At 36.4% G+C, this 14,692-nt stretch overlaps 1 protein-coding gene across 5 annotated transcripts; it reads right to left on the reverse strand.

Annotated features, from left to right (window-relative positions):
• Positions 1-1,709: 1,709 nt before the first annotated feature.
• LOC146326215 (protein FAM107B) lies at positions 1,710-12,696 on the reverse strand. 5 transcript variants are annotated; one of them, XM_084721969.1, is made up of 6 exons: positions 11,800-12,696; positions 9,017-9,286; positions 6,790-6,892; positions 4,405-4,452; positions 4,034-4,175; positions 1,710-2,406 (listed from the first exon to the last, which is right to left on the reverse strand). In XM_084721969.1, exons 2-6 carry the CDS (start codon positions 9,132-9,134, stop codon positions 2,263-2,265), a joined length of 555 nt encoding a protein of 184 aa, XP_084578095.1. In that variant the 5' UTR covers positions 9,135-9,286; positions 11,800-12,696; the 3' UTR covers positions 1,710-2,262. The 5 variants fall into 5 exon arrangements, with proteins under 5 accessions (XP_084578095.1, XP_084578094.1, XP_084578097.1 ...); XM_084721968.1 differs by having other exon boundaries at positions 9,017-9,289; XM_084721971.1 differs by lacking the exon at positions 4,405-4,452 and having other exon boundaries at positions 9,017-9,289.
• Positions 12,697-14,692: the final 1,996 nt, after the last annotated feature.

Here is a 14,692-nt window from a genome sequence, read left to right on the forward strand (position 1 = left end):
ATCCTTCTTTGTCATAATTTATGACCCACTAGAAGTGCACAGCCAGATCTGTAAGTGATATAACAAGTGATATAACATTCTTCTGGTGATAGTTAAAATGGGTTTCTCAAAACTGAGATCAGTATCAATAATAATGCCAAAGTTTCTGACTGAGATCCAACTACAAGTATCTCAGTTTCATTCATCTGCAAAAAAGTTTTTGGCAATGGGGAGGATGAACCAGTTTTGAATGTTGTGTTTACAAACTGCAACCAAAAAGTCCTACTCATTCTGCCTTTAACTACATGATTTGTATTCTTATGATCAAGGTTATTCTGATTTTGACATTAAAACTACACCAGCATCTGTAATCCAGAACAGCTGCAGTCCACACTGACAGCCTCTGATTGGGTAGGAAGGTGGGGTCCCCATGCAACCTATTGATATATTTTAACTTATTTTTTTTGTCATCATTAAGAGAGCATGAGACATTGATTGAGAGATGTGTCATGACAATAACTATCTCAATCAATTCCTCATGCCAAAATTATGCAGACAAATCGGGACATCCATCTCTCTATAATGTTATGTAAACTTCTGTACATTTTCAATTTTTGGTGAAAATCAAAGCTGACCACAAAGATATCCACTAAACGGGCCCTTGGGACAACATTTCAAGTTGGCAACATGGACACGGACACGCTGAAAACAGTTCACACACTTCATGGAAAAATGTAGGTACATTAAAATCTCACTCTGATCTAATAGCTTCCCCACAATTAGCCAATCCTGCCAATCATCTCCATTTTCCTGTAACACCACCTGACATGACAGCTCCCCCAAAGTGAAGCCAAATCTTCTCAATCACCCACTGCTGGCTGCCCACAGTATAGGCTTAAAAATTTTTCTCTAACAGGGTTTGTCATTTTAGGAGGATCTTACCACACTGATTTTTTCTTTGATCAAGTGTTCACTTTTCTGATCAGTTTGACTAAAATTAGTTATTTGATGCTATAAAAAGAGTCCTCCATCTTTATTTATAGTCAATTATCCAGCCCACTGACATAATAAAAGATGGTTGCCGTGTCTCCTCTTCATCCAACCATATAAAAGTGGAGCCAGAGTCTGTGCAGTTGAGACCAGAGTGGAGAGTTGAGTTCCCGTCCACAGACACGACTGACTCAATCAGTCGGTCAGTCATAAGACCCCTTCTTGTAGCATCAGATAACTAATTAAAAACTAAACTAATGGGAAAGAGAAACGGAGAGAAAAAAATATTAGATTTGTACTTTCATTATTTAGTTTGGCCTATGTCCCACCTGCTAACATGGAGGGGGCAGGGCTTATGACCTATACTGCAACCAGCCACCAGGGGGGAATTTGAGTTAGCAAACAAATGTGTAGAAACTCATAAAGTGAATGTGTCTGTGCCTCAGTATGTATGGTGTTTGCTGCTGAATGCTTTTGAACCTCACTACTTGTACTATTGCACTATAGGTATGAACTTGTATTTTTTACTGTATTTTTCTACTGTTGATCGTATTTCCATACTTTATTTAGTTTATTTTTGTACGTTCTCACATTGTTTAGTTAATTATGTACTTTCATACTTTCTATTGCTTATTTTTGTACTCTCATTTTTATTTTAGCTTATTTTTTAGTTTCATACTTTCTATTGCAAACAAATGTGTAGAAACTCATAAACTGAATGTGTCTCTTGTTGCTTTATATGAAATCATCTTTATTGTTCTGGAGGTTTTTAAAGCACCCTGTGAGATTGATTTTTCCCACATGAAACACTTAACCTAAAGTATAACTTCAAAGCATCATCAACAGTATGTCAAACAAATATAGATCATATAGGTCCATAAGGTTTTATGTATTGTTATTAGATTCTTTCTGTCTCACTTTTGAATAGAAAAATATCAGTAGTTTGATGAGCTGATATCATAAAGAAATCATGATATGCATTCACAGTAATGCCGTTAACAAATTTGACAAGTTAAAGGAGATCATATTGTTTTTCTACAGAATACAACTGTAATGATAAATAACTATAGCTATATCAAGCAAAAATACTTACAAATACTTGACTTACACAAATATGACATTTCTTTACATAACTATAAAAATACTGTTTACATAAGTGTTTGTGAATCTGTGTCTGTGTATCTTCAAAAAATCTGTATTAAATCCATTTGTTGTCTTTCAGTGTGTTGTTGTTACTGTTGTTCATGAAGGGCAATTGAGTAGGTGTTGAATAAACTCAGATTCCAGAGTTCTTTAGACATTTTGGGTATCTTCTTCTGAAAAGTTTGCAGCCTTGTTCTGGATGGCTGAGTGGATCTTTCTCAGGTTCTGTCGCACTCGAACAAACTCCATCAACTGGGCCTCCTCTCGTACCTTCTCCTCCTGTTCCTTCTCCCTCTGACAAGAGAAGAAGAGGAACATTATCACAACATAATTATAAAAATGGCAAAAATTATAATTTCAACATGAGGGCAAAATGTATGACTTTAGAAACACGTCATGTGTGTTGAACGATATCTATTCATCTTCCCATACACACTCTACCACAACTATTCTGTCTGTCTGTCCTGTGTTTCTCTTTGTTTTCTTGTTTTCTATAATAATAGTGTTTCCTGCTTTTGGATTGCATTTAAAATGCTGTTTGCTGTTGTTACAGTAGTGATTTTCTAGTCAGTTTGTCACTCAGTACTATACAGAATGTCAGCTGATCTAATCTGGTTTTCTCAGGTTGCAGGCAGGAAGGCACAATTCCTTAAAACATGATGATGGTAGATAAGTTTCAAATGTCTCAGATGGACACAGAAAAGTGTCCAACCAGACAAGAGCAAGGATGACACAGTGGTTAGCAGCTGTAACAGAAGTAACAAAAGTGTACATGCCAAATCCAAGTTACATCCTGTGCAACAAAATGAGGCCCTCTACATGTCAGCACTCTTGCAGTGTGGATGAGGGAGGATGCTGAATCTCTCTGCAGTGCTACCTTGGACATTGTGTACTACTCGAACTTCACAACTGTCCTGCATTCAATGGTCAGTTAGTTTCAACTTTGATTTTGTGTGCAAGTGAACAAGACAACAGCTGTTGACACAAATGACACAAATATCCACACAAACGTTCAGGACTGTCAAAATGACTGAACATTTTACGTTCACTTAAACACTCATCCTTTGTTATGTTAAGTCAACAAGATTTGATTTTTGATTTTGATTTACTGAAAAAGTTGCAGCATTGTCCTGACATGCTGTTTACACACACTGTCACACCACACACACCCAGTTCAGATGGTGTGCATGTGAATGTGGCTCCAAGCGAAGGATCTACAGTGAAGATTCAGGCTAAAAACATGGTGTAAATAAATTATATTTTAGTCAGCTTGGCATGTTGGGACTTTAGGAGACTTGGATTACACCAGACAAGCAGTATGGAGGCTTATTTATTTTTTTTAACCTGTTTTTTTATATTTGAAAACTGGTCACCATTCACTTCCATTGTTTAGGAGATTCTGCAGCACTGTTTTCCTGTGAAATTCCAGCAGTGTTTTGTGGACTAAAAAACTAAACCTGACCTTCAGTCAACATGAGGTTGAGTAGATAATGACTGAATTTTAAGTTTTAGATGAACTACCCCTTTAATAATGAGCCTGGATCCCCTTCAGGTTTCTGATTTTTACTTGTAACAGTGGCCTCAGTGCATGTTCTTGGTGGGAACAATCCAGACCTGCTCTATTTCAAAAGTACCCTGTGATAACGGAATTAAAGAAGCACTCATTCTGAATTTGAATATTGCAAAATGTTCCAAAAAAGATGGGGCAGGGGTGTGTTTACCAATGTAATATATCACCTTTTCTTTTAACAGCACTCAGTAAGGGCCTGTGTGGTTTCTAAGTGCCAGTATCTTTTTTCAGTTGCTCCCAATAAGGAGAGAGCGTCTGCGCATCTACATGCCCTGAGTGTTTTGAGTTGAAAATCTATGAACTTGAGAAGATTAAATGACAAATTTTAGACCTCTAAACAGGATGTATTACCTCCTGTTGTTTCTGCTGACGTCTGAGCAGAACATCCTCCAGAGGAGTCCTGCTCTGTCCCTCCTCTTCCCGGTCAGTCTGCACCCTCTTCCTCCTCTCCAGCACCTGCTGAAGCTCTGACCTGCTGCTCAGTGCCAGACCCCTGAGCCCACAGAGGAGGAGACAGAGCTGACATTAGACATGATGGAGAAGTCAAAAACAAAAAGCTGTTTCTAGACAGTATAATGGCGTCTAGTTTTCTCTAATCTGAAATACACATGAAAACATTTTATTTTTACCTACACTTAACCGGTTCAATCACAATCATATAGTTACAGTACAGACTACATATGGTGCCTCTTTTTCTCTACATCTTAAATAAATTCACACACCTGCTGGAGTCGACGGTATCCAGATGTTCCCTTAACCTGTCTTCTCTCCTGACACAGTAATAACAAATGAAAGGGTACATGACATTTTTACTCTGGCAATACCGTCCTACTTCTACAGGAAGACATTTTGTTTTGGTCATTGTCCGATCATTTTGGATGATATTATTTTCAGTTGAAACAGAAACTGCTGTAGCAGTTCCACAGAGGAGCTGGAACTTTCAACGACAATCAAAGACATATGTCCTCTACAGTTGTGTCCCCCTCATCCATACTTGTTGCCATTTTTAGTGCCAATGGATTTGGTTTGGAGGACAAACAAAACTTTGGGACAGGTACTGTTTTAGAACAAAGGAAGCACTTTGCACCTCTATTAGATAAGACAGGTGTGTTGGAGAGAGGTGAGTAGACCAAAAAGTTGCAAAAGGGACTGTAGACAGTGTGTGGAAGCAAATTTTCTGGCCAGGTATTGTTAAAACACATTTGCCATTATCACCTGTAATCACAGGACTGAAATGTTGAAGACTGTCTTATTAATATATCATTATTGATTTTAACTGACCTGTTGAAATTCTGCATTTTGTATACAGTGATTCATGCTGTGAGTCATGGCAAGATAACACATGGCAGCAGTGAACTGACAGTCCTCTATACATGATGCAACTGGACCACAATTAACAATATGGTTTTCAATAAATGTTGTAGAATATAATGTGGTTCTTCACAGAGCCCTCAAAAGATAAAAGGGTTCTAGATGAAACTCCTTTAATATAAAAGGGTTCTGAATAGAAAACCCATCAAGGGTTCTAGGTTACAGACAAACATTACACCACAAAAGGGTTCTCTGTAAAACCTCTCATTAATATAACCATTCTTATAACCCTGTATGTTGGGTCCTGAATGCCCTGAAAAGTTTTCAGGTGGAACATTTTCAAACCAAAAAAGAGTTTGTAACTGTCTAAGAGACATTTTTATTGAGATTTAATTGGAATCTTCATTTTATATTTTCTGTAATAATTTAATCAGTGTTTGAATTCATACAGTTGAATTCATACGTATTTAAAATTGAATAAATAAGATGATTCGCTTAGATTAAAATTGTCTAAAATATTTACTTTGATGTTGAGTGTAACAGGTCACATGACCAGAGTTTAGTTAAGGGCACACCTGTTGCATTGTGGGTCAGAAGAAATACAGCTGCAGAGGGAAAACATACAGCCCCAAATTAACCATAATCTGCACAGTCTGAGAGGAACACATGGTCATTTTCATATTTTTTACTTTCATTTGTTTGTGTTGAAATGCTTTGATGTGGACAGCTGGACACGCTTTCTGTCTATCAACAGATAGCCTGAGAGACTTATTGTTAGGGCCTGTCTAATAATGGACACAATGGATTACATGTGAGACTTTAAAATTACTAAGAGATGTGTATTTGAAACCTTTTCATGTGCTTTTTTGTAGTTTTCACATTGTGAGCTGATGAAAGACAGAAAGAAAGAAAAAAAATGCATCTTCAAAAAGTGTGTGTGTGTGTGTGTGTGTGTGTGTGTGTGTGTGTGTGTGTGTGTGTGTGTGTGGGGTCCCTGGCCATTGTTTCATTGGACCAATGTAATTACAGAGTGAGCTAAGCAATATACTGCTGTAAACAGGGTCAGCAGCAAAATGTATTTTTCCAACGTAAAAAGTTTCTATCATATATTTACATATATTTAATTTATATCACTTATATTCTACATTTTGAATATTTTCACAGCTTTGGGTTAAAATACTGTTTTTGGCAAAGGAGTCTGGTGGTTTTGAGAAAAACTAGAAACCATAAAAATTCATGGTAGAATTTTTGTTTATTTTTTAAGCAATTGGGTAACCTTAAACTTGAGATGTTAAAACAGATTAGTGTTTAAGTTTCTGCTAAAGAGTTTTTCTGGTCTTCTGAAATGTGTGAACTGTGAGGTCAGATTAACAGCAACAACACACAGATCCAGAGCTTTCACTGCTGCACTGTGTGCTATCAGGACCAGCTGACTGTGGAGCCAGGTCCTATGAACATATCACTTTACACTGTTTCATGCTCCCGGTGGCCTAAAGGGCTGCAGCAGCATGGGGAGGAGGTGTATGATTCCAAGTGTGTGAGAGAACGAAAGAGACTCTCATGTATTGTTAATGACGGCTGCTTCAGAGAAGAATGACTGAGGATACAGGCATCAGATGCATTTAGATGATGGACACAAAAGCACAGAAGTTCTTACATAAAGAAGAGTTAAGACAGTTTAATGGCTCTTTGTTCATGTCCTCATGTTACAGAGGATTAATGCTTGTTTGTGATCAAATCACACCAGAGATCTTAGAAAGGATATGATCATTTTTTCTCTCCTGTTTGGTGCCTACCTCTTGTGGGCCAGCAGCAGTTCCTTGTGAAGCTCGTTGTGAGTCCTGGAAGCCTTCGTGAGATTTGACTGACCTGAAGAGGCTTCAGCTTTCACTCCATTATCTGACAGAGAAATCACATCAAAACAGGAGGGAAACCTTCAGCAGATGAAGATCATTTCACCCAGCTCTGTAGCAGATGGTGTGCAGCAGAATCACTGTCAGACAGAGCAGCCACATCAAAAGCTGCTGTGATCTTTACAGCGTGACAAAAAGCAGAGGGGGCAAAAGTCTATACATTCTCTATTTAAGCAGAAGCACAGATACTAAAGTAGAAGTACTGAATCAACTTCTTTACTGCAGTAAAGGTGTAAAAGTACAGGATCTGAAATGTACTCAAAGTATAAAAGTAAAAAGTCTGTTTCATCTTTTATATCATTTTTTGTCTTGTTATATCTATTGTGCTATTATTATTATTATAAATGAATTACATATTGGCATATTATTTTCATCTTTTTTATCTTGTTATCTTTTATGTTAGTTTTTGTCTTTATGTTTTTTACATTGTTTTTGTCTTGTTACATATTCTTACATCTTTTATGCCGTTTTGTATTGTTATATCTTTTTCATTTTTGTCCTCTTTGTAATTTTTTATCTTGTCACACCTTTTATGCCATTTTCATCTTGTTATGTCTTGTACATCCTTTACATCTTGTTCGGTCTTTTCCACTGTTTTTGTCTTGTTACATCTTATTATGTATTATTACGTTTTTATGTCGTTTCTGTCTTGTAACGTATCTTTTGTGTAGTTACATACTTTTCATCTTTTATGTCATTTTTTGTCTTGTTACACTTACTGAGTTACTTCCCACCTCTGGAAAAAATAAATAAATAATGGAATCCTCATTCAGTTATGAGCAGGAAAATGTTATTAGGAAGGTAATGAGTACTCTGCAATTATTATACAACTAGTTGATTTATTATAAATCTTATGTCTGTGCATTAAGATTGTAGATGGAGTCAAGACATTTGCATAGCTCAAAGCTAAATAACTCTAAAATTTACTGATTAACACAATGTATCACTTTATTTTTCATCCATACACAAATAAAAAAAATGACAGTCTGTGTTTGAATGGACAGTTTGTTGGTGGAACTATTTCTTAGAGAACAACCAGATAACGCAGGTTTAGTGCTCACTATCTAATAGTGTACTCAGTGCTTATTAATATCATTGTGTGTTAACATGACTATAAGTGTCAATAATAGCATAATCATTATATTTATTGTGAGACTATAAGACATTTATCAGCACTTTAGAGAAAATTCTTAACAGTTTATACTGCATAAGAATGTTAGTAAAAGCCCTGTGAGCTTCTTCTAATTGTTTATAATAGAATTAAAACCACATTTCCTTTGTTAAACTAACTTACCAATTATGTCATTGTTAAAACTTTATTTTACAATAAACTGTTTATTGTGCTACCATTAATACTTGTATAGTGTTACTGATGCATATTGATGTTAATAAGCATCTTATTACCCTTTTTAGCCACATTGCATATTAACTAACACTTATTACAGGCACCTTAATATAAAGTGTTACTGCATACATACACTGAGCCCCCTACATAAGAATAAGTGATTATTTCCAAAGCTTTGACATTCAGTTAGAATTGTGTCCATTTTTCAATCTTTACCTTTGGGTAATGTCTCTTTTAATAACATTTTTATTTTAACAGCCCAACAGAATAAACTTTTACAGGCTCATATTGATTAATTCTTGCAGAGTCTGAGAGATCACAGATTTGTGGCCAACCAAGTCCCTTGGTCCTGCATATACAGAGACAAACTGGAGACTTTGCAGAGAAGCACTGGGCAGATGGACAATGCATCTTGCCAGGCTTCAAGCTACCACACCACAAGTGGTGCAGCCAATCAGCGTTGTAGGAGGCACTCCTGGCAGCTATGGTCATGGTTTTAAGTGTGATCACATGGAAGCAACTTGTCTCGATAGAAAGGATCTTTTCGCTCTTAGGCTTAGCCAACCAGATAATATTTTTTGAACAGAGCTAAGATAGCTTTTCCTCCCTGCAGTCCTTATGCTAAGTTAGGCTAGCCATGTCTTGACTCCAGCACTGACAGCAGAGACATGAGATTAAATACAAAAAAACGTCTCTAGTCCTTTCTGTGGCCACCTCAGATATCTGTCTTGTTATGAAACCACAGTAGACTGGCTGTGCACTGACCTCTCCTGTGATTGGTGCTCTGTGGATGAGTGTTGTTTAACATCCTGCTCCTGGAGGATGGCTGGATCTCTGTGTGTGTGTGATTACTGTTGTTAGGAAGTGAACCATTGAGGGACATGGTGGCCTGTCAAGTGTGAGGTGTGCTCAGCAGGAGCAGGGAGACAGCATGAAGGGACGGCGAAGGTGCTTCTCAGTGCACGAAATGACTGAATGGAGGGCAACGCCTGAGGACCTGATGTGGAGCCCCGGCTCCTGCTGCATGCTGGGTAGCTGCTGGGGTGTGGAGAGGGAGCAGAGGGTGATGAGAAGACAGATTGAAATCAGAAAGCAGAGCAGACGGGGACACAGTAGTGTGTAAACAGATAGCTTAAGTGGAGATGTATAATTCATCCCCAGTGAGCAGGAGGATATGTAAATGACTCGTCAGAGCAGATAAGCAGCCACACATCAACAGAGATTCAACGCCAAAACTAGCATCTCGCTCACTGGGGTAGAAAAGAGGAGAGGAGAAATGGTGTAGGATTACAGAACTAGAAAATGTAGAAACTGATGAGAGGCTTGTTGCATAATGAGTGGACAACTATGAAGAAGAAAACTTCAGATGTATGCACACGATAGCTAAATGAATTTGCAACCAGCAATGAAGTCAAACTTTTCTCTTTTTTTACTTGGAAGGGAGAATTACACTCATAATACTGACTGACATGTAGACAAAGACTGGGCTGGGAGGGTTACTTTAAAAATGTATTCTGATACAATTACTTATTACCTGTTAAATATGTAATCAGTAAAATACTCCAAGTATTACAATTTTGTATATAATATTGCAATGTAACGTGATTACTTTCCATTTCCATTATAATGCAATGTTTTATGTTAATTGTTGACAGCTAACTGTATTTCTGTGTAATTAATGTTAGCGGTTGGTCTGTGTAGCTAAACTTAGGGTTTGGTCTCTGCTGTTGAAGTTAGTGTGTGGTCTGTTTAGTTAAAGTAAGCTGTTGGTTCATGTAGCTGAAGTTAGCGTTTGGTCTGTGTAGCTAAAGTTAGGGTTTGGTCTATGTAGCTAATGTTAGCATTTGGTCTATCTAGCTAAATGTAGTATTTGTTCTGTGTAGCTAAAGTTAGCATTTGGTTTATGTTACTACAGTTACTGTTTGGTCTGTGTAGTTAAAGTTAGCTGTTGGTTCATGTAGCTGAAGTTAGCGTTTGGTCTGTGTAGCTAAAGTTAGCGTTTGGTCTGTGTAGCTAAAGTTAGGGTTTGGTCTGTGTAGCTAAAGTTAGGGTTTGGTCTATGTAGCTAATGTTAGCATTTGGTCTATCTAGCTAAATGTAGTATTTGTTCTGTGTAGCTAAAGTTAGCATTTGGTTTATGTTACTACAGTTACTGTTTGGTCTGTGTAGTTAAAGTTAGCTGTTGGTTCATGTAGCTGAAGTTAGCGTTTGGTCTGTGTAGCTAAAGTTAGCATTTGGTTTATGTTACTGCAGTTGCTGTTTGGTGTGTGTAGTTAAAGTTAGCTGTTGGTTCATGTAGCTGAAGTTAGCGTTTGGTCTGTGTAGCTAAAGTTAGCGTTTTGTTCATGTAGCTGAAGTTAGCGTTTGGTCTGTGTAGCTAAAGTTAGGGTTTGGTCTATGTAGCTAATGTTAGCATTTGGTCTATCTAGCTAAATGTAGTATTTGTTCTGTGTAGCTAAAGTTAGCATTTGGTTTATGTTACTACAGTTACTGTTTGGTCTGTGTAGTTAAAGTTAGCTGTTGGTTCATGTAGCTGAAGTTAGCGTTTGGTCTGTGTAGCTAAAGTTAGGGTTTGGTCTATGTAGCTAATGTTAGCATTTGGTCTATCTAGCTAAATGTAGTATTTGTTCTGTGTAGCTAAAGTTAGCATTTGGTTTATGTTACTCCAGTTACTGTTTGGTCTGTGTAGTTAAAGTTAGCTGTTGGTTCATGTAGCTGAAGTTAGCGTTTGGTCTGTGTAGCTAAAGTTAGGGTTTGGTCTGTGTAGCTAATGTTAGCATTAGGTCTCTGTAGCTGAAATTAGTGTTTGGTCTTTGTAGCTAAAGTTAGCGTTTGGTCTGTGTAGTTGTTACCATTTGGTCTGTGTTGCTAATATTAGCAGTTGATCTGTGTAGCTGAAGTTATTGGTTGATCTATGTAGCTAATGTTAACAATTGGTCTTACTAAATGTTTCTTTAAATTTGATACTGAGACAGGATAATGGTGAAATTTCCATCCAATGCATTTTTTTTCAAGAGCTTGAATGAATGAATGAATGACAACATTAGTTTGTTTCACTCAGACCAAATTACTGTTGTGAGACTCGTGAATTGTTGTAACATGTGTGCACTGCACATGGCAGTATATCCTCTGTATTTAAAATTTATTTCATCATTGTAATCTTGCTAATAATCTAAATGTAACTGTAATCTAATTGTGACTCTTTTTTTGTAACTGTAAAGGAATACAGTTACCTATTTTGTATTTTAATGAAGTAATCCCAGTAGATGTTATCCATTACTCCCCAAGCCTGGACTTGGATATAATGTAATGCATAGACGAGTAACATGCAGAACAGTAAATTTAATGTTACAAAAGCAATGAATTTTAAAAAGTCAACCATATGCATTTATCCTGATACAGTACATCCTGATCGATATCTCATCATGAGTTTGTTGAAATGTAAAGAGGTCACTTCGCAGCAGAGGAATGTGATCATCATGTAGCTCTGTATACTGGAGATAATGTAGCAGAATGCAAAGGAATAAATGTATAGGTTTGAGTCCTACCTGTGTCGTACTGGTGCTTCATGAGAGGCTGCTGTGTGAGAACATTAGCCATCGTGTGGAGCTGACAGACAGTGATACTATTGAGACCAGTGTTACTTGAGAGGCCTGAATGTGGCACTCACTTACTGTCCGGCCCCTCGTGTTCACAGAGACACAGACACTGTAATACTGATGACAGTGTTTTTACCTGTTTTTATTTCAGATACAACAGTAGTAATAATATAATATGCTTTTACACAATATACTATTATATTATAACTGATAACTTATTATAATATGAAAGTTTTATATTATAACAAGATAAACAGTATATTGTTATCTTAATAAACTTTTCAAGTTATAGCATGATACTGATCAGTTTTTATTTTCTGCTACTGCATATACGCATATATCTGTGAGTATACAGATGTATATAATCAATTCTTGAGAACTGGGACAAATCATGTCCTACACAATACATAAATAAATAAATAAACAGGACCCCTGTCTCACTTCCTGGTTTAAAAAAGGCAGGAATACTGTTCAAGCACTGGTAAACTTTCTATTTTTAGACAAATTTATTAAATAATATTGGTATCAGATGTGTCTTAACCATAACATGTCAACTCTGTAGTCCTTCTAAATCAAAGATAAATAATAATTCTGCTTTAAAATATATTCATTTTTATTAGTATTAAAAGAACTCTTGGCAATGTCCACATTTAATAAAAAACTGTAATCAGTAGATTGTTGGCCTGTTGTAAGGTTTAATAACCGAGAGTTTAATATTTTAAAGCCTCTCTAAACCCAAATCCATTACAGTCTTCTAACCCTGTAATTCGGAGCCTTATTTACATTATAGTAAACATATACACAGTATTAGAAATCAGATTTGATCTAACTTTGAAATATCGTCAACCGTTTCAGTTTGAACTGGACGTGGTTGTGCTCAAGATTTATTTAAAAAATCACTCAATTGTTTCCACAAACCGATAATATAAAAAATCCTTGTCAATTGTTGTGCAGGTGCTCAGCTGCAGCAGCTGCTCTCTGAGACTGAGCCTCTTGTGGCTAATAAAAGTATTACAAAACTTTTCTCTCTTTCTCTCTGACTCTTCTCTTTTCTCTCTGACTCTGTAATGAATCACCACTAAAGGTTTGTTTTTGCTTACAAATTATAATCTGCATGGCAAGCTACTGAAATAGGCGTTTTTACAGTGTACTCGCAGAGGACAACAGTTTAATATTCTCTTCATGATGTTAACTCAAAGATGGCAGAGACCAGTGGTGGAAAGAGTTCTGAAATTCTGTACTCAACTACAAGTACTGTTACATTCCTAAAATATTACTCAGTTACAAGTAAACATACTACTGTTAGAAAAATACTTTTGTAAAAGTACAAAGTATTCATCTCAAAAAGTACTCTGAGTATTAGTTGATGTATAATGCATCCTCAGTAGCAGCTATTCAATCAAAGGGGTATTTTATTTGTCTTTGATTTAAAATTTTGTGTATTTTCCTTAAACAATAGTTGAAAATGCTAACAACTGATTAATCAATAATTTAAAAAATACAAAACACATTTTTTATTTTCTTTTTTGTTTTGTCTTTTTTTTTCTCGTTGAAAGTTTAAATCTCAATGTCAAATGAAGCTCAGTCTCTAGACTGTTGATTAAATATCCATGAATACATTCTTAACTGGTTAAATTCTCAGTGGTGACTGATGGATTGATGACTAATCATCAACATCCTTACTGCAAACCTGTGCTGTTTTTCTTCTATATGTCCTGGTTTTCACTGGCCCTTTTGTGATCACATCATCTTATTAGCTACAAAAATGCAGATAAAAGGTTTAGATATCAATTCAAATTGTACTCAGTACTCAGTTGTGATTTTAAAACTAACTAAGTAGCTTACATGGTGTAATGAATACTTAAGTACAATTTGACTGAAGTAACTTGAGTATTTGTAATTAGTTACTTCCACCCCTGGTGGTGACACACACTGCAGACTGTTTATTGTGACAAAAAGATATGATGTTGAAAATACAGAACAGAAATGAGTAATTTCTTGTCATCATACAGGACAGTACAAACAAAAACCAAGGAAGGAAAAACACAAGCAGACAAACATCATCACCTGATTGTTATTCAGCCCAGAGATCCTCAGAACCCCTCTGAGCTCATTCTGAAAGCTTTCACATTCAACACACTTCACAGTTCTGAACAGAGGGAGAGACTTAAGGTTGAGGCTGACTGAATACATGAATGAGCAGGAAATTGCCATTGATGGACTTCAGCCTCCATCAGTCAGAGGAGAATAATACTTAAATTTTGTACCAACAACAGAATGAAACTCAAATAATGACAGTGGGCAACAGCTTTCTAAAGAACTATATTTTGTGTCAATTTCAATTCCATTCACATTTCTGTGTCTGCAGAGAGAAAAGCTCCAGTGGACCAGTAGACTGACAGCAGGTAAAACATTTGGCACTGTTCTGGTAACAATGAGGACATTAAGGAATGAAGAGGGAGGAACAATTCATGGAATCCACTGTGTGTATGCACAACTCAGTCTGTTCTCTACCAGGAATGAGCTCATGTTTAATGGAATGGAGTTTAAAATGAATGATAATTCTGTCACCCCTCCACTACATAATACAGTGTTGGCATAATAATAGAGAACAACCAATAATGAATGATTTGCATATGCTGTATAATTAAGGCTCATCATTTTTGCTTTTTCATTTTTCCAAAAAAACAAAAAAAAATAGTGGTGTTTGTTTTAAATATTCAGGAAATTTGACGAAATCCATACCATAAGAAACCCACAGATCAACACAAATGTCCAATATTACAGCATCCAGTGTCTTGTCACAGTGAGAAACACTAGTTTTTAATAGTGAGGACAGATG

Source organism: Lutjanus erythropterus, chromosome 6 (genome assembly GCF_056507025.1).
Source record: "Lutjanus erythropterus isolate fLutEry1 chromosome 6, fLutEry1.hap2, whole genome shotgun sequence".
In the NCBI taxonomy this organism is placed as follows: Eukaryota; Metazoa; Chordata; class Actinopteri; order Lutjaniformes; family Lutjanidae; genus Lutjanus; species Lutjanus erythropterus.

What these genes read in the sequence shown, in the direction of transcription:
- LOC146326215 (XM_084721969.1), bottom strand. Translation starts at nt 9,134, where the DNA reads ATGTCCCTCAATGGTTCACTTCCTAACAACAGTAATCACACACACACA. An exon ending in GAGCACCAATCACAGGAGAG is followed by an intron (nt 6,893 to 9,016) that starts GTCAGTGCACAG and finishes TTTCTCTGTCAG; the next exon opens with ATAATGGAGTGAAAGCTGAA. An exon ending in CTGCTGCTGGCCCACAAGAG is followed by an intron (nt 4,453 to 6,789) that starts GTAGGCACCAAA and finishes TTACTGTGTCAG; the next exon opens with GAGAGAAGACAGGTTAAGGG.